This window comes from Eriocheir sinensis, unplaced genomic scaffold, assembly GCF_024679095.1.
Source record: "Eriocheir sinensis breed Jianghai 21 unplaced genomic scaffold, ASM2467909v1 Scaffold23, whole genome shotgun sequence".
Classification (NCBI taxonomy): domain Eukaryota; kingdom Metazoa; phylum Arthropoda; class Malacostraca; order Decapoda; family Varunidae; genus Eriocheir; species Eriocheir sinensis.
Window position 1 is genome coordinate 107,550 of NW_026111532.1, and position 19,829 is coordinate 127,378.

Sequence of the window (19,829 nt, forward strand, 5' to 3'; positions counted from 1 at the left end):
CACTTACCACTCCCTCACTTCCAGATATCATGCTGGGCTGTTATGAAGGTCCTGTCATCTCTGCTTATGCTGCTGCCTAGGTGGGTGAACAGCAGCATTATCAACAGCAACGATGACAGACGTAGTGGTGGTCCTTATTTATGTGCATGTTTTCACAACTAATGGGTTTCGTGAATAGTGTGGGTCAGCATCCAGTATTTAAGCCGTTGTTGGGAGCTGCCCACTCGAAGAGTACACCGTGTACAGCAGCTAAAGTACTCCGCCCCAGTGACAGTAAAGTATGCTATTATTTCCTTTTAAAGGTTTATTGAAAAGTATATATATATATTTACAAAATAACTTAATTTGTAAAACTCTGCAGTTAAGAAACGCCCTTCAGAGCATTCTACAAAATATTGTGATGCTGTCTTAAGAAAATAAATAACAAGGAAAGAAAAAGGTTACTGGTGTATGTCATCTAAAACTACAGGAAAATTTGTACTTAATATTAATCTATTAAGTTATATAATTAAGCAAGATGACACCAATCTTCCATGAAAAAGCTATTCATATATACGAGTATGAAGTCATTGAATATGCAAGGATGTCTGGAAAATGCTGATGCAAAGTTAGCAAAGGAAGGTTCATGGATTGAAATTTTGTCCATGGCAATTTTGAATAATGTGCAGAATTCTCTGATATGAGAGGAAACACAAGTCTCCGTCAGTACTGCCTCAAATTAATAAACTTGCCATGAGGAACCTTGTGAAAGGTTGAGGAAAATAAAAGGGGACTTGAATGTGTGGCCCATGTGAACCACGTCTGGAACCTTCTCGGAGAACTGCCCAGGAGACTCTGCATGCCCCTGCTGGGTATGGCCGGAACCCCATGACACTGAAGACAACGGCTGCTGCTGGTGCTGCTGTGCCAGAACACAGCAATGACGACGACGACGGCTGCCCTGCTGCTCTGGAACACACCACCGGCTGGACGCTGGACCCGCTGGACTCCTCTTGGTGCTGGAACGCTTCTTCTGGAGGCTGGTGTGAAGTCCATGGTCTGCTGCTGGAGGCTGGAATAATGCTGGATAAACCTGGGAACAAGCTAATGTCCCGTCATAACATAACTATATGTGGGGTGAAGAGCAGCAGCAAGCACTACCGCTGCCCACCACTCTAGCTGTGGAGGGAGATGGACTGGGGACTCAACTATGATGGCAAGTCCCTGCTGCTGTGGTCCAGGCTGCACGGGGTGGCCTGGTTCCTCTCTTTAAGTCCTACTACGCACCGGTGTAACGTGTCTTCCCAAGTCCTTGTTTTCCAATCATCGCTCTGTGATTTCCATCTGACGAGTTTCAGGCGTGAATGTTTTCCAACCATCACTACTGCCTTTTGAGGCTAACGTCAATGCACACGCTTTAATGCTGGTTGGCTCTGAACAGAAGTCACAGCCCTGTTTTCAGTGTCTCTGGACAGACTGGTGGCACACATCCTTTCATGACTCTTCACTGTGAATCCTGCTGATTGGACTATAAAGGGTTGGCACAACCCTCTAGGTGGGGATGATGGTTGAGGGCAAGAGGACTGGAGTGGTAATGATAATGGGGATGCATGACCTCACTAAATGGTGCTGCCCGCAGATCTTGTAGCCGAGTTTGCTTGGTTGTCTTGTATCCCCGTCCTGCATGATGCTAAATGAAGTAGTACCTGAAATTCATTAACTGGTACAGCGTATCACCAGCTTCCAGTCGCCTTCGTTGTGGTGAAGATCCTGAGGCGTCGTGCAGAGCCTTTACAAACAGAAGATCCCGAGTCGTCGTGAAGAAATCCAGTGACAGAGATGTCCCTCCATTGCCTTACTTCCTTACTGTCTGTTGTAACCTCCCTACCATTGGTGCATCACAAAGCTGAACTATTTGAAGAGATGCATCCTGCAGATGCCCATGTGATCCTCCACCAGTTTGCTGAAGTCTTCTGTCTAGAGGAGCTGATGGTGCTGGTGAGGATGACAATGGTATGGGTGTTTGGGATGAGGTGATGGAAAGGAAGTATGAAGGTGAAGTGTCTTGCACCTACAGATGACAAGAGGAAGGTGTACCAGAGAACCAACCCCAGACTTTTCTAAGATGAGATGACCCAAGACGGTGCAGGAAGTGAGGGTGCGTGTGAGGGAGGGTTGTGCACTCCAGTACAGCCCAAGCAACAGGATTAGTCACAGACTTCAGCTTGAAAGGAACTTTGCTTGCTTCTCTTGTCTCCGCCAAGCCCTGCAGGATTCACAGGCTTCTCCAGAATCAGTTCTCTGAAGCCCTTACTAAGGTGGACTTGAATTACGCTCATCCACCTGCGCTTAATTGCAAATCGGTAAACGCAATATACAAAAACTGACTTGAAGACTTGTCGCAAAAAATGTCCACTTGGCTAGTGATATCACAACAACTGTTTAACAAAGTGCACTGTCCTTGGTGTTTTGCGGTCGACCGAATCCTTCGGCAATGCCACGAGTGAGGTCTTTCGGTAATAGTATTCACTTTCCACACGGAACAGCCATCAACATCACACACACATACACACACCACCCTACCCTTGTGGCTAACTTTTGAAAGGGTAATGTCATTTGCTAATTAACTTCATTTTGGGCGTGAAAAAAGCCCCTTTTTTGTACACGTGTCCTTCGCAGTCCACCACAAGAGTTCCTAGCTTGCTGGGGCTTCGGCAGTGGATTTTTTGCAGTCTATTTTGGTTTTCGACGCGTCGGTATACGCCAAGCTCACAGCGCTCTCAAATTTCTGCCACTCCTCTTGAGTCCCGAGTGCCAACTCCGACCTAATAAAACTGACATCTAGACTACCCGGCCGATAGCTATAGGGAAACAAAAAGAAGAGATTAAGTTATTGGACTGCTCCTCCTCTTCATATGCAGCTTATGAAGACTAACAATGACAACAGCAAATCAGTGCCTGCTGCCATTGGCCTGAAACAACAATTACCAGTATACTCACTCTCCATATCCCTGAAAAGAGAACTGCATTCATTCATCATGAGTATTAGGCGTGGAAGGTTGAAAATTTATTCCACTGTTAATTTCTCACTCAATATTAAACCAAAAGCAAAATCAAGTTACCTAAGGATAAAATTAAAACCCTATACAAGTACAATATGAATGGTTCAATAAGAGGTATCCATGACTACACTGGATAGCCATCAATAAATCAGAAATTTTAGAGTACCTACACAACAATGGAACGAAATAAAACCATTATTATAATTTCCACTTTTCCGAAGGTAAAATAAGTCTGAGAAAAGATCACTGAATAAGCCACACTCAAGTTCATGACCAAGGCATCCAAAACCCTGGCAATACCGAGAAGATGAGAGAAGGGGAGTAAAAATGTTTTGTACAGTAAGAACAATACCTCAATGCAGATTCCACTAGAAAATAAAGAAGATTTAGAAGGAAGCCTAGAACCAAATGCAAGAGAAATTTAGATAAGATAATGGTGAAACATCTACATTATATCTATAATATATTTAGGAGGCGTTGTTAGTCTACAACTCAGAATTAAGAACTATCTTTTTAATAAGCTGAGCACTAGCATAAGAATAATCACTGTCATCTAGTGTCTATAGTGTAGCCATCAATGGTTACACAAATTTTATGACAGAACTGAAAAAAATCAATGTAAGCAATATATATTAATCATTATGTGAATCAAACTCTCAGCAGAGCAGTCAATAAAAGGCTTAATATTGCAATATGAACACACAGTTAATGAAAACTCTATGACTGCCTTTGTGTTCAAGTGAGCAGCATTGTCAACGTGTTACCATCAAATACAAACCCTTTGATCATTGCCCTGAGAGCCTGTACCCTCTCCCGGTCAGCAAACCAGTCCACGAGGTAGCCGGCCATCTTGGGGGCCACACGGTACAGCTTGAAGAACCGGTGGTAGTTGCCGAGTGACCAGGCGGCTCGGAGCTTAAGGGAGAAGCTGATGCACTCATTCTCTTTCTGCTCACTGGACAGACTGGCCATGAGGGAGGTGATGTCTGAGGGAGGAAGGAAAAATAAATGAAAAACGAAGGAGTGCAGTATACAAAAATAAGATGGTTAAAGTATATTCATGGAGAGGTACAGTGCAACAAGACTCGAAAGTGTTAGAAATAGTCAGAGGAAGTTTTAGAACTGGATCGAAAAAGATGGAGGAGGATCATTGCAAATCCAACCCCAAGAATGGAAGACGGACTATATATGAAAAAGCTAAAGTATATTCATGATATAGACTGAATGAATAAGTCAGTGTGTGGAGGATTATGTGAATGGATATAATTTACATTACCTGACACTAGTTTTAAAAAGGACTCCAAATCAATCATATGAAACTCTAGGGATAAGTAAGTCACACATACCTAAAGTACTCTTGGTGAAGATGTAGTAGAGGAGCCTGTAGGCCACAAATTCGAGGGAGTTTTCCCCCCCGACCTCGGCGTAGAGCTGCTTGAGCTGACTCTGGCACTGGTTGAACTCCTCATGGTCACCTTTCTCCAGTGCTATCCTTGAATGGGTCTCATACACCTGCCAGGGAAGAGGCCATCATGGTAACAATGTGACTCACCAATAACTGAATGTGACCACCAAATATAGTGACTAACTGATAATTATGCAAAATGACTCCACCTCCTGAAGAGAAAGCAACACACAGCATTTGCTCGTTATAGGACACAACAGCTTTATTACCCAAACCATTATGTCCCAGAACACTAAACAGTCAAAGGACACACCAACTATTCACCACAATTCCTAAACAGAACACAGCAGATCTATTGCCCAACCCATCACCCTAAGAAGATTCACACTCCCAGTAGATTTATCACCCAAACCCTAGACGTTAATAACTCCACCTCCCTCGGACAGACTAACACCATCATCACTTTCCCCTAACAACAAGAATACAGAAATCAATCTCTCTTTACCTGCACTGTAAATTCGTTCCTGATGCCCTGGATGGTGAGGTCTTGGCGGAGGGACTTAAGCTGGTCACAGGCGTACCGGTAGTCCTGGTTCTTCACCCACTGCCTCTTGATGTGCTCCAGCGACCTCTTGAGGGTGTCCACTGTTCGTACAGTTGATGGGTCTGGGGCCTGTGAGGGAAAAGGGTCAAGTTGTAATCTTTTATCCCTTCGAGAGAAATGTAAATAGGCTGGTTTAAAGGATATGCATGGATAAAGGGAAATGATGATGATAACAATGAAGAAAAAAGACAAGAAAGGGAAAGCATGCATAACAATAGGAAGAAAGGAAAGCATCAGAGAGAGAGAGAGAGAGAGAGAGATTTAACCAACTATACTAAGGAAAAACACTGCAATCAGCACAAAAGTCATTGATATAAAATTGAAGAAGTTGAACAAGTGACATATGTGAATGAAAAAGACTTGAAAAAAGAATGAGAGAATTTAACCAAATGAACGAAAGATAACCACAGCAATCGGCACAGGAAAAGCAATTACACACAAAACTGAACACCCTCAAAGATCATGCTCACCGCCGTCAGCCTGAGGTAGTTCTTCTCTAGGGTGGTGGAGGTGCCGACCACATGAATGGAGCTCCAATCCAAGTCGTCCCCATCCACTGAGAAGCTGAGGAGTTTGGTGTTGCTGATGGTCTTGGCGATGTCCAGGGTCTTCTTCTTCTTGGGCGGCCCCACGTTGAGGCTGTTGTTGCTGAAGCGTGCCGCCCTCTTCTGCAGGCGTTCAGACGAGCTGAATTCGGGGTCCAGGTTCATGCGTCCGTGCTTGGAGTAGAAGTGTGATTCCGCCCTGCCAGAGAAAAATGTCAATATTATCATCAATGCTTTGCTAGACAGAGTCAGTAGTTATTCACATTATCGCCTTGCATCAAAAATAGCCCACACATTAAGGCTTAGAGGTACAGTAGAATGGGGGACAAGACAACACAAAAAGAGGTTCAAGTTCAACTCCTGCACATTATACTTTGCACACATATGTAAAATGAAAAATAAAGAAAATAGAGCAAATACAATAATGGTTTCTTACTACCATCACCAAAGTCAACACAATACTTTTACTTAGAGACAAAAGTTTCAAGCTCTAGGAAGAAAAGGGGAGGAAATAAAAACAGCAGTATACCAAGCCAAGATAAAATGTGGGGCTAAAAAATAATAAATAAATAAAAAGTAAAAACAAATCATCTTATGGGCTGGACAAAGGCAACCAAGAGCACTGCCATCAACTGACTTGTTTTTGCCCTTCATCTTTTTGTTGCCGCGGCCTCGGCCAATGAAGGGGCTGCGGCCACGCTTGCTGCTCAGCCTGATGTAGCCCTTAGACTCCTCCTCAGAGCCGGAGGAGTGGCGGCGCTTGCTGTCCCGCCGGATCCTGCGGTGGGCGGGCGACCTAGACCTGGATCTGGACCTTGAGCGAGACCTTGAGACTGACCTAGAGTGTGACCTCGATCGGGACTTGGAGTGAGATGATCTGCCAGGGAACGCAGGAGTGTGAGGAAAACAGCTGATCAGAGGAATGGCTTAGGCCAAGAGGACCTAGCTACAAAAGGGGATGAATGGGTGTATGGAAGAATTTTAACATCATACTGAAAGGGTCCCCAAAAGGATGAAGTGTAGGATATAAGAAAACACTGAAAATAAGAGGATCTGGGAGACAAAAAATTTGGGGGGACCACTAATGAAGCATGAAGCTATGCCTTAGTACTTAACCCGGTGCTGCGGGGATCATGTTTCTTAAAGGCTCCTCTAAGCGAGAAAAATGTGAAAAAATCATCACTCACGCAAACCATTTCATAATATATAAACGCATGTGATCAGTTTATGCAGCATCTATTTTGGGGGGGCTATATCATGGCAAAAATTTGGCCCATCGCTGCTACCGAGTTAAGAAATATCATGTTATGATCATGAGGATGAATCTTAGTGAGAGAAGAGAATAACTTCCTGATAAGAAATTCAATAAACAGCCAATCTTCTGGGGTACACAGGAAGATAACAAGGCTACAAACTTCATTACACTGACAAAGTACATGCCATTCTTAAAAGATTCCTAACACAGGAGAGATGAAGCACTTGCATATCTGTTGACCATCTACCTTCCTTCCTACACAAGGTGAAGACTGACCTGAGGATAAGGGGAGGAACACAACAATACTTACTCTATGCCTTTTTTTTGTGACAGTAAGAATATGTAACTTTTTTGCTACCATCCTTACTCTCCAACACTGGCAATAAACCTGCATAACTATAACTAATTGTGTTTCATTCCCTCATGTAAAGCTACCAAAACTTTCCCATCATAACAAGCAATGGCTATACTAGTAATCCTTTTCCCTCACCTTGAGCCATATGCCGAGTAGCCAGGTGACATGTGCTGCCTCTTGTTGTAGTTCGTCTTCTTGCTCTGCGGCGTCTTGATAGGGCTGGGTGTGGTCTCCTTGGTGACACTGTTGTTGCTGCCGCTGCTGCTGAGGGCGTTGGTGTTGGTTGTGGCGGGAGGCACTGCATGCCAGTTCTTGATGTGAGAGAGAAGGTTTACTGTAGACTCGCTGTGTATACTTGGTAGTGACTCCTCATCCCAATTCTGAAAGTTAAATTACTAGTTTATTTCCCAGATCAAAGACTAGTTACCATCAGCAATAACCTTTGAGGTAGTTCTACATGCACAAATTAATCTAGGGTTTCCTTTTGAGGGTAAAAATATATTTCTTTTTTCAGTGATTCTTTCTCTCAGGCTGGGAAGGTACAAATGCCAGGGGAGTCAAAGATGAAAATACCCTTATGATAAAGTAACTATATATATATCCCAAACAGTCATCATGTTTGTGTACTCAGCAAATTCCTATACTATGCTTCTCTAATAGCCCTTTAAAAACAAGAAACCAGGGCAAAAAGCTAGTAACCTTCCTCTCCCACCCAAGATACGATGAATTCAGACCTTGTAAAAATCAAAAGATCTAAACAACAAATCCAATTTTGCAGGGAAAAAAAAAAAAAAAAAGGTCCATTGACTTGCCTTTTTCCAGAGTGTGCCGTTGTTTGCAGCCTGAGTAAGTTTCCCTTTGAGGCAGATTTCAACCTGGTCTTTGTCAAGCTCTGTCTGGCAGCGGGCAAAGCAGCGTCCGACGTATGCTCTACAGAGAAAGGAGAGTGCAGGGCTAGGTTAATATTTGGCCTAGGAATAGTACTGACAAGTGGCAACATTGTTTATGAAAGAAACCTTGAACAGAAAACAAGACCAGAAAAAATTAGGAAATAGATCAGATACTAAGATGAGAATGTCAAGTAGACTTTAGTTCTTGACAGAATATGCATAAACAACCAGTTCTCAGTCCACTTACTTTAGACTCTCCGGCCAGTCGCCATTTGCCACCAGGCCGGTCATGCTCTTGAGGCACGTCTTTTCGGCCGCCTTATTTATCAGCGCCTGCTTCTCGCTGCTGTTTTGGTTGAAGATGTTGAGCGTGGGCTGCCCAGCCACTGTGTTCTCCTTCTCGTTCATCATGTTGTTGGGGTCGTGCTGTTGCTGCTGCTGCTGCTGCTGCTGCTGCTGGGGCATCTGTGGCTGCTGCTGCTTGTCCATGAACTGCATCTTGGTCCAGGGGTTGTTGGCCATGATCATGTTCTTATTCTTTTTGTTCTTCTTCTTGCTGTTCATGTTCTGCATTTGCTGTTGTTGTGGTGGTGGTACTAATGATTGCTGTTGCTGTTGCTGTTGTTGTTGCTGCTGCTGCTGCTGTTCTTTTTGCTTCTGGTGTTCCTGTTGCTGCTGCTGTTGTTGGTGCTGCTGCTGCTGCTGCTGTTGTTGTTGGTCTTGCTGTTGCTGCTGCTGCATGCCCTGCTGCTGCTGGAAGGCATTGTAGCCCAGCCCCTTCTTGCTGGGGAGGTTGAACTTGATGGGGCCGGATGACACAGTGGAGGGGCCGCCACCCCTCCCCATGGACTGCTGGTGGTATTGCTGGGGGGGCTGCTGGGCGCCTTGGGGTCCACCGGGACCAAACCAGCCCCCTTGGTAGGCACCATAGCCATCATATCCCTGTCCATAGGGAGCCCCATAGCCCTGGTTATATCCGTGGTTGTAGTCCTGCATGTAGCCCTGCATCTGGGGACTCTGTGTATTAGTGGCAGCGGCCACTGCTGCTGCCGCCGCTGCTGCCTTCTGTTGGTCAGTCTCCTGGCTGTTGTTCTTGGAGTTATTGCTTTTATTTTGCTCCCCCTTGTTTGGGCCGCCAGGGGGGGGGCCAGGCGGAAGGGGAGGGTTGTTATCATTATTTGAATTATTATTGTTTTTCTTGTTATTATTGTTCCCATTGTTGTTGTTGTTGTTGTTAGGGCAGTCTGGCTGTGGTGGCTGAGGCGGTCCTGGCAACCCTGGGGGCACACCATACGCCCAGGGTGCATGCTGGGGAGGCAAGGATAAGTTTCAGGTGGTTTCCAAATTGGTTATAATGATATTACTGTTAGAAGTAGTAGTAGTAGTAGTAGTAAACAAAGTATAAGTGTAGTAGTAGATACGTAGAGTGGAACAGTACAAATATTTTAAGTTTCAAAGTCCATAGCTCAGAAACACCTATAACACAAAAAATATGAGGATAGAGAGATGATTTGTTTAAGTCTGTGAAGAAAAATGAGTAGGTAATGTATGACCAAGAAACATGTATGGTTTACTGAAGAGCTGAGGCAGGCAAAGTTTCATCTAAAGTCAGCCTTCCATTGCCAAAAGGAACTGAGGATGGATGAGATGGTAGCAGATACTAAATTAACGTACAAAAGTTCACATGTAAACTCACATATCCATTGTAGGGTCCAAATCCGCCAGGTCCTGCTCCATAGCCATTCCAACCCTGCTGTGGGGGTCCCGGGGGTCCATTGTAAGGGGTGCCAGAGGGGTACCCGCCTCCGTAGGGCCCACCAAACCATCCGCCCCCGCCCTGCCCTGGCCCACCACCACCCCCATGCCAGGGAGCCATTCCGTGTGGGTTGCTGTTCATCATTCCTCAGTGGTGTCAACTGGAAGAGAAATCACACTTTTTTTTTTTTACAGTACAGGAAGCAGCTCAAGATAAAAAAATAAAAAAATGAGAAAAGAAAACCCACTAATCACTGCCCCTATAAAAAAAAGTGTATATTAGATGAGTGGCCAAAAGAGAAGGATTGGGAGTCTTTCTTAAGTATTGCAATGCCTAAGCACACAAAGGAAACGGAAAGAAGAATGGTAAAGTTGGCAAAAGTGTTCCTCTCACAGTGCTGGGAAAAAAGGGCACAAATGTCTGAGTAAGTGAATATAAGTGGCTTCATTTCAGGTTAGAAAATAACATAACGCTGAAAAGAAAGTTGTGTGAATAAGAAGAAGGGAGGAACGAGAGGAGGAGGACCTAAGAAGCGATACAAAGCATTACAGGTCAAAAGAAGAAGAAGGCTGCTGGGGTTGAGTAGAAAAATGGACAGCAATAACAACATATGCAGTGCCATTATTAAACCACCCCAGCATACCTTAACCTCCCTAATAATGGTAATAATGGCTGCTGTGGGGCTTGGGTGAGTAATGGCTGCTGGGGTTGAGTAGAAAAAGGGACAGGAATTACAACATACACAGTACCATTATTAAACCATCCCAGCATACCTTAACCTCCCTAATAATGGTAATAATGACTGCTGGCTTGGGTGAGTAATGGCCGCTGGGGCTGAGTAAACAAGGGGCAGCAATTAGATACAATACGTATGGACCAAGTATAGGCCAGTGGGCTTTAAGCGGATACCTTGCGTTCATATGTTCAATTAAAATAAGTGCCATTATTAAGCTACCCCAGCGTAACTTAACCTCCCTAATGATGGTAATAATACAAATAAGTAATAATTAAAATAAGTGCCATTATTAGCTACCCCAGCGTAACTTAACCTCCCTAATGATGGTAATAATATAAATAATGGTAATAATGACTGAGGAAACTGAATATGGGTAATTACTGATGGAGCCGAGTATAAAAAAAAGCGATTATTACATACGCAGTGGAATTATCAAACCACACCAGCATACAGTAACCTCCCTAATGATAGAAGAGCGTATATTGATCACTAATTAACCTTCAAATATCTGTAAATACCTATAAATATGGCGAAAAGTTAAATGGCTCCGAGGGCTATTACTACACATCTACGCAATTGTTATTACATTTGCAAGAATAAAGAGGCTTCCCAAATGATAAGAAAAAGGTACACTGATAACAAATAAAGCTTTAACTACCTCTAAACACCTGTAAATAAGCCGCAGGTGACGTCTAAATAAGCTACCCCGGGGAAGCTCCACTATATACCGGTTTTAACGCTCATATAAGGCAATGCAGAGGATAAATTGTAGTCAGAAATAGTTACCAGTTACTCTTCTTTGATGTGTGATGTTGTGGAGGCCGCGTGTCCTCCCTACGCCTCACAAAACGCACAAATTCAAGGACTTTTTCCCTCCCTTCTCTCCTTCTTCTTCGCTGTGACAAGATGGCGGTCCTCGGAGTCAGTGCAAAGCTGCCAACCTCCCCAATTTGAAACGAGCCTAATTTTAGTCTTTATCCGCATTATTTATTCATTTACATGCCTGATAGAGTGTTTTAGTACAAGATTATAGGCAAATAAAGCATATTAACCAGTTTATTCCTTGCCGCTAACACAATTTCCGTAACCGATGACTAAGCCCATGTAGTTGCCAGCCTGCCCAATCTGAACACGAGCTTATTTTAGTCATTTAATCGAATTCCTCTGGTTTTCATTAACTTATATAGATTTTCATTTATGGATTTTGATTAAAGAAGCCATAGTTACTAACTTATTCTTCGCCACCATCATAATATTGTTGTGCTCCACTTGTCTACCCCTCACACAGGCAGACAGGTGCTCTCCCAATTACTTAAACTGGGCTCGCTATGGAAAACACAGTGCTCCCACGAGGCGGACAGCAGACACAAAGACACTCCGGCGGACACACTCGCACACACCCACAGAGCACACAGCGAGGCACAATTAAATACAGGGCGGACTTTCTTGGGGTTTACTAAGCAATAGAACGTTGTACAATCCTTATAAGTCCAAGGGGGAGGCAGTCAAGGCACAAATCACAGGCGATTAAGTCCTAAGGCACAGAGCACAGGCGAGCGCGTCCTTTGTCTTCTCTCCGTCTCCACTCTTCCTCGCCGCATGGCGTCCCTCTCCAGCCCGCCCCCTCAACGGGGCCGCAGGGAACCCTCATTACGTCACGTGGCGCCAATTACAATTTAAACTAAGCTAAGCCTTGGCGTAACACTACCCCCCCCTTAAGCGCAGGCGACCCGCCTCGCCAACTTAACAAAACAAATAAAACATAACTGGGGAACTAAACAAATCATTCTGTATCAAAATCTGTAAGCCATCCTGGCCTCCTCCTCTCACGTCTTGGTCGTCGCGGTGGAGGTGAGGGCGAGGAGAGGCAGCAGGCTGGTCCAGGTCACCAGCAGAGCCGGCCTCCAGGTCGGCGTCTCCACCTGCCTCCTCCTCCACATCATCCGCGACCTCGACGTCCACCGGGTCAAGTTCTGCCCGGTCCTCCTCGTCACTACTGGGGTAGTCAGGGTCCTCCTCAGCGCCAGTACCCCAGGAGTAACGGCCCGGCCCATGGTAGCGCCAGAGCCGGTCAACGTGGACGACAGAGGAGCGTTTGCGGCCCCTCCTGATGCGGTAGGTGACAGCGGACAGGACTGCAATCACCGTGTAGGGCCCCTCCCAGGGACTCTGCAGCTTCGGTGATAACCCTTTCTTCCGGCGAGGTTATTCAGCCACACTCTGTCACCCACCGCATACTTCACGTCCCGCATGCGGCGATCGTAGTAGTCCTTCATCGCCTGGCCTGCCACTCTGAGCTTGCCGCGCACCTGGTGATGGACCTCGACCAGGTTCTCCTGCAGCGCGGCAGCGAAGCCAGAGGTGACAGTCGGCAGGCCCACGTCCGGCGGCCGCCCGTCGCCAGATCCACGGGAGTCTGAGCTCGCGGCCAAACATAAGACGTGCGGGTGTATAGTCAGTGGCCTCGTGCACAGCGGACCGGTACGCCATCAGCATTGCGGGCAACTTGACGTCCCAGTCCTCCTGGTTTGCCCCGCAATACTTGGCCAACTGCTGTGCGAGTGTCCGGTTGAACCGCTCCACCATCCCGTCCGACTGCGGGTGGAGTGGCGTCGGTCCGGTCATCCCCACTCCCAGCAAGTCGCAGCACACACGGAACACACGGGACTCGAACTCACGGCCCTGGTCTGAGTGCAGTTCTGACGGCACACCGAACCGGGTGAAGCACTCGTTTACTAGGACACTCGCCACTGTTTCAGCCTCGTGGTTCGGGAGCGCATACGCCTCAGGCCACTTCGTGAAGTAGTCCATCACGACGCATACGAAACGATTGCCCCGGGGCGTCATGGGCAGCGGGCCAGCAATATCTACAGCAACCCGCTCCATTGGCGCCCCACGCTGTACAACTGAAGCGGAGCCCGATTCCGGCGTGTGGGGCCCTTTTTCGCACTACAAACGTCACAGGCCCGACACCACTCGGAAACGTCGTTCCGCATACCGACCCAGTAGAAGCGCTGGCGGAGACGTTTAAGGTCTTTCTCGCCCAAGTGGCCACTAGTAACACCGGCGTGCAACTCCCGTAACACCTCAGCACGCTTTGCACGGGGTACCACCACTACCCAGGCGTCTCTGCCCTCCGCCTAACACCTCCCAGCGCTTTACTAGCACTCCCCACCGGTCCAACCGCAGCGTCTCCCACTGGTCGACGAGGCACTTAGTGGCAGGACTCTCCGCCGACACTTCCTCCCACCGGGGTCGCTCCCCGCTGGCCCTGAGCCAACGCACTACAGGAGCAAGAGCGGGGTCTGCGCTCTGTGCCTCACGCCACCGGTCGTTGCCTTCAGTGGCGTTGGCAGGCACTGTTAAGCGTCGGCAAACAGGGTCAGGGTCCCGACGCGCCTGGTGTGAGTAGCTTGCCTCACACGGGCTCTGACTCACGGCGTCAGGTCCTTCAGGGACGGAATGTGAGCTACCTGCCTCACACGGGCGTCGAGTCACAGGGTCGGGGTCCTTGCTAGCACAGTGAGAGCAACCTGCCTCACACGGGCGCCGGCTCAAACTATCGGCGTTGCTGTGCACACGACCCGGGCGGTGAACAATCCGGTAGTTGAACTGCTCGAGCCTTCCCAACCACCTCGCCAGCTGACCCTCCGGCGCCTTCAGTGTTTTCAACCACTGCAGGGCAGCGTGGTCGGTCCGGACGGTGAACTCAGCGCCGTAGAGGTACGGCTGGAAGTGCTCGAGACTTTTTACTACTGCCAGCAGCTCCTTCCTGGTCACGCAGTAGTTGCGTTCAGGCCTACTTAACTTGTCGCTGTAGTAGGCCACCACGTGCTCCCTTCCATACTTCACCTGCGACAAGACAGACCCGATGCCCTCCGCACTTGAGTCGGTGTCAAGCAGGTAAGGGAGCTTCGGGTTGGGTACGGCAGGACCGGCGCCTCCACTAGGGCCCTCTTCAGGCCGTCGAACGCAGCCTGGCACGCCTCGTCCCACTCGAAAGGCACTCCTTTACGAGTGAGGCGGTGTAGGGGCGCCGCGATGGTGGCGAAGTCCTGCACGAAGCGACGGTAGTAGGTGCACAGACCCAAGTAGCTCCTGACCTCAGCTACGTTAGTGGGCCGAGGCCAGTCTGCTACTGCTGCCACTTTCTGCGGGTCTGTGCGCACGCCGTCCTTGCTGACGACATGCCCCAGGAACGGCACCTCGTACTGGAAGAGGGAGCACTTCTTGGGGCTGAGCTTGAGGTTAGCCTTCCTCAGGCGTTGCAGGACCTCCTCCAGCCTCCCTAGCTCCTCCTCGAAGGTGCCTCCGTAGACGATGACGTCGTCGAGGTAGATGAGGGCCGTCCTCCACTGCAGGCCGTCCAGCACCCGCTCCATCAGACGTTCAAAACAGCCAGGGGCGTTGCAGAGGCCGAAGGGCATGACATTAAACTGCCACAAGCCCTGCCCGAAGGAAAAGGCTGTCTTCGGCTTGTCCTCTTCGGCCATCTCCACCTGGTGGTAGCCCGACTTCAGGTCGAGCGTGGAGAACCACCTCGCCCCTACCAGCGCGTCCAAGGTGTCGTCGATCCTCGGCAGGGGGTAGGAATCCTTCACAGTCACGTCATTCAGTGCCCGGTAGTCCACACAGAAGCGTTGTGTGCCGTCCTTCTTCTTAACCAGGACTACCGCTGAAGACCACGGACTGTCGGACTTCTCGATCACCCCCTGATTTGCCAGGTCGTTGACGGTGCGCTGCATCTCCTCTCGTCGGGCAGGTGCGATACGTCGATGGGGACACTTGATGGGCGCGCTTGTTCCAGTGTTGATGCTGTGTTTCACCAGCGACGTGCGGCCCAAGTCCAAGTCTCCCCGGCTGAACACGTCTGAGTACTGCGTCAGGTGTGGCGCACCCTCTCCGCCTGCGACTCCGTCAGGTTAGCGGAGCCCCTGAGCGCCAGGTCTTCAAGGAAGTCAGGCAGCACTCCTCCGCATGCGTAGACGCACTCTTCGACGGCTTTTCAGCTCGCTCCACCTCTTCCCATGTGCCTAGTCTGGCACCAGCTGGTAGTCGCCGAGCCTCGTCAGAGAAGTTAGCAACGTGTACTGTCACTAACTCCTCCCCGCTCCCACGAGGCTCCTCCCGACTGCCACACCGTCAGTCAGGTGCAGGTTTTCTGAGGGTTCTACTATGCCTTCCGCGTCGTGCATCACCCTCGACAGTCGACACTGGACTCGTCGCTCCGTCCTGGGGCAAGGTGCAGTCGCTCGGCCGTCACTACCTCGGCACAACCGACTTCCGGAAGCCAGGGCACCTCTTGTCCGTGCACCCTCATCCGCTTCCGTCCAAAGTCGATACATGCGCCAGTCTGCACCAGGTAGTCAAAACCGAGCAAGCCCTCTTCATCCAGGTCGGCGGCGTACACTGGCAGCCGCTCTTCTGCGCCGCCCACGCCGACACGAGCCACTACAGGCCCTTGGAGTGCCACGCAATGCCCGTCACGCCGCACAATCTCTGCGGGCGTCTGGGAGCCGCTCAGCGTCCAGCAACTCAGGGCGCACCAGGGTCTTTCAGCCCCGGTGTCGACTGTCAGGCGGCAAGACTTACCGTCTACGTTGCCCTCCACCTGCACCGAACTAGTGGTATGGCGGCATCTTACACAAGTGGGGGCGTGTCGACCTTGGCAGGCTGGGTAGTCGCCCCCTTGTCCAGCCCGCTGCTGTTTCCCGCCTGCGCCACTTGCTTCGGCTTGGGGCAGGCGCTGGAGCGGTGATCAGACTTGCCGCAGTCCTTGCAGCAAGTCTGGAAGTCCCCAGACTTCGGCCGGTCGAGGGAACGCGTCCTTCGCCCCCTCGGACACCGGTCGCGTCTGTGGCCCTTCTCACCGCAGCCCCAGCAACGGCCACCAAACTCGGGGCTCGTCTCCTCGACGCCGCCTTACGCTCGAACTTCGCCTTCCGGCCTCGCACGTCGTTCCGAGGCTTGGCGTAGTCAGCGAGGCGGCTTGACGTCTTGAGAAACGCCTCGAACTCCATGGCCTCGCCAAAGCCACCTGCAGGTCACCAGGGTGGGCTTGCTTTACGTAGATCTGCAGCTGGTGGTCCTGCAGAGCATCTACGAAGGCGTCACGGGCGAGGACGGTCGTCATGTCTTCACCAGCAGCCGGATAAGCCCGCCTCACAAGGGCCTCCACATCTTGCGCCAGTTGTGACAGCGTCTCGCCCTTCTGCCTCGCCCTCTTCTTCAGCTGAGCCCTGTACACCTCAGCCTGGTGACTGTGCCCAAAGCGGCGCTGCAAGGCTTCCGACAGGCTGGTAAAGGAAGCTTGCTTGGTGGCTGGAAGGTGGCTGAGAATCTCGAGTGCCGGGCCCCGCAGCGCCGTTGCCAGCTGCAGCGCCTTTTCTTCCTCAGTCCACCCTTGAGCTGTTGCGAGCATGACGAACTGAGCAACGTAGGCCTCCCAAGCTACCTTGCCGTCATACTCAGCCGGCTTACGCCTGCGGTGGTCGTGGGAAGGAAACGAACGAGCAGGGTAGAAGGCAGGCACTCGGGGCAAGAAAGGAGGCAGGGTAGGGTTTAGGTGAGGAGGCGAGGGTGGCGGGCTGTTTGGCAACAGTGGCGGGGCCGCCGCTCGCGCCCCGCCGCAGCCCACGCCAGCCGCTGAACCCCGACCGTGACCCCCGGCCGGACACGCCAGGCCCGGAGGCTCAGAGAATGCACTGCGTGGCCTCAGCGAGGCTTGACACTGCCCCCAATCACACAAAGGCTCACTCTGCACTTCCTCTGGGGCAGCACACACGGCAGCCTGCCTCGCCTCAAACCTTACCTCCCGCACCTCACCTCTCAGTGCCTCTAGGCCCCTCTGTAGCTCACCCCGGACCTCCTCGCAGGCCTGATCGGTATACTGCCGTGCCTCCTGCCGCACAGAAGCCAAACTTGCTTGTAGTGCCTCCTCAAGCCTGCTGGCCTGTGCCTCAGGCGCTCGGCCTGCTCCTGGGCCTGCTCCTCAAGCCTGGCCTGTGCCTCAGGCGCTCGGCCTGCTCACGGGCCTGCTCTTCAAGCCTGCTGGCCTGTGCCTCAGGCGCTCGGCCTGCTCACGGGCCTGCTCCTCAAGCCTGCTGGCCTGTGCCTCAGGCCTCGGCCTGCTCACGGGCCAGCTGGTCTGTGCGTGCGGCCTGCTGTGCCTGCTTTTGACCTTGAAGCGTTATTTCTTGCCTCAAGCCAGCCAACATTGAGGCAATTAACTCCAGCTGGCCAGGCTTAGCGTCTTCATCAGCCTCAAGGTCACCACTACCCCACCACTCGCTCCGCCAGCCGCACCGTGCTCGCCGAGCTCCATTGTGCCCGAGGCGTCACTCTTTGTCTGCCCGTCCACTCACAGCACAATTTCCACCCCGCTCCTGACACCACTGTTATGCTCCACTTGTCTACCCCTCACACAGGCAGACAGGTGCTCTCCCAATTACTTAAACTGGGCTCGCTATGGAAAACACAGTGCTCCCACGAGGCGGACAGCAGACACAAAGACACTCCGGCGGACACACTCGCACACACCCACAGAGCACACAGCGAGGCACAATTAAATACAGGGCGGACTTTCTTGGGGTTTACTAAGCAATAGAACGTTGTACAATCCTTATAAGTCCAAGGGGGAGGCAGTCAAGGCACAAATCACAGGCGATTAAGTCCTAAGGCACAGAGCACAGGCGAGCGCGTCCTTTGTCTTCTCTCCGTCTCCACTCTTCCTCGCCGCATGGCGTCCCTCTCCAGCCCGCCCCCTCAACGGGGCCGCAGGGAACCCTCATTACGTCACGTGGCGCCAATTACAATTTAAACTAAGCTAAGCCTTGGCGTAACAATATATACACGAGATGGTGAAGTTGGTGCATTGCTGCCAACCTGCCCGATCTGTACACGCGCTCGTAGTAGTAGTAGTAGTAGTAGTAGTAGTAGTAGAACAAGAGAAGAACAGAGCATATGAAGAAAGAATACAGAATGTGGACCAGGGCTCCTTCACCCCGGTAGTATTCACGACGGCAGGAGGGATGGGACCAAGGGCGCAGAGCTTCTACGCAAGACTCGCCGAAACACTGGCGGATAAGAAACAACAGCCAAGAAGCAGTGTGGTCGCCTGGATGAGATGCAGGCTGTCCTTCTCCCTCCTGAGGTCAGCCTTGGTCTGCCTGAGAGGAACCAGGTCACCTGCACCCAAAACCACCCGCATTGCTGACCTGGACTTTGAGGCGACGGTGGCTGATAGTCGTATCAACCACAAGCTCTGTTAGCTTAAAAATAAAATGTTTAGTAAAGTTTGTAATATTAAATAAAGATGGTTGTCGGCCACAGTCATTGGCGGGGTGGGGCCAATGAATTGCTTTGTGAAAGGATATGAGAAAATATACCGCTCACAACGCAACTCTAATAGATGGAGGCCCGTAATAGTAGTAGTAGAAAAAAAAAGTAGTAGTAGTAGTAGTAGTAGTAGTAGTAGTAGTAGTAGTAGTAATAAAAAAAAGTAGTAGTAGTAGTAGTAGTAATAGTAGTAGTAGTAGCAGTAGTAGTAGTAGTAGTAGTAGTAGTAGTAGTAGTAGTAGTAGTAGTAGCTATCATCCTCCAAATGATTAGAATTCGTAACAAAACAACATTGAAGTTCGTTTCGCAAAAAAATTCCAACCAACAGATTTCTTGAGACTACGCTGCAAATTACACATAATCTTTACCTCTAGCACTGCGACGTGAAGCCTCGGGAGATAACCTACCACATTTAGCACCAGCAGACTGATCAGGGGATTTTCAGCAAGATTTCCTTCCACCAGCTATAGCCTTTCCCTATCACCCTTTTTAAGCCCTACTTCACCCTCCTCTCCCCTTGCCGCCCACGGAATAAGCCCTCAGCCACCCCTGCCACTACACTGTAAGCCCTGAACCTTGCCATGCCAACCCCTGTATCAACAACACTGCCACCCGTACCACTAATAAGTAATAAGCTATAGCCTTCCCCTGCCTCTCTCATAAGACTCTACCCCCTCCTCCTATCCCTCCTTCTCTGTATGCAATGATAACTTTCTATCTGTCTATATCTAATCCTGTCACGCACTCTCAACCCTGTATGCCTTTAACACTGTATGCCACGTGACAGGGTTAACAGGGAGGGTGATTTGAGGGGCCTCGATTCTAACAGTCACGCCCACCTTTTCATCGACCACCACCACCAGCGCCACGGGCAAGTCACTAGGGCCCCGCATCTCATGATTAGC

At 49.8% G+C, this 19,829-nt stretch overlaps 1 protein-coding gene across 2 annotated transcripts; it reads right to left on the reverse strand.

Annotated features, from left to right (window-relative positions):
• Positions 1–286: 286 nt before the first annotated feature.
• LOC126990962 (leukocyte receptor cluster member 8 homolog) lies at positions 287–11,517 on the reverse strand. Of its 2 annotated transcripts, none has more exons than XM_050849594.1 (11): positions 11,374–11,517; positions 9,792–10,011; positions 8,343–9,403; positions 8,018–8,135; positions 7,341–7,516; positions 6,233–6,472; positions 5,521–5,794; positions 4,952–5,119; positions 4,388–4,553; positions 3,820–4,027; positions 287–2,840 (listed from the first exon to the last, which is right to left on the reverse strand). In XM_050849594.1, exons 2-11 carry the CDS (start codon positions 9,993–9,995, stop codon positions 2,675–2,677), a joined length of 2,781 nt encoding a protein of 926 aa, XP_050705551.1. In that variant the 5' UTR covers positions 9,996–10,011; positions 11,374–11,517; the 3' UTR covers positions 287–2,674. The 2 variants fall into 2 exon arrangements, with proteins under 2 accessions (XP_050705551.1, XP_050705550.1); XM_050849593.1 differs by having other exon boundaries at positions 7,341–7,585.
• Between the last annotated feature and the right edge of the window lie 8,312 nt (positions 11,518–19,829).

Excerpts from the sequence above, each read along its gene's own strand:
- LOC126990962 (XM_050849593.1), bottom strand. The coding sequence starts at position 9,995 with ATGATGAACAGCAACCCACACGGAATGGCTCCCTGGCATGGGGGTGGT. Across the intron at positions 6,473-7,340 it reads TACTCGGCATATGGCTCAAG|ATCATCTCACTCCAAGTCCC; the intron begins GTGAGGGAAAAG and ends GTTCCCTGGCAG. Across the intron at positions 5,120-5,520 it reads ACTACCTCAGGCTGACGGCG|GCCCCAGACCCATCAACTGT; the intron begins GTGAGCATGATC and ends TTTCCCTCACAG.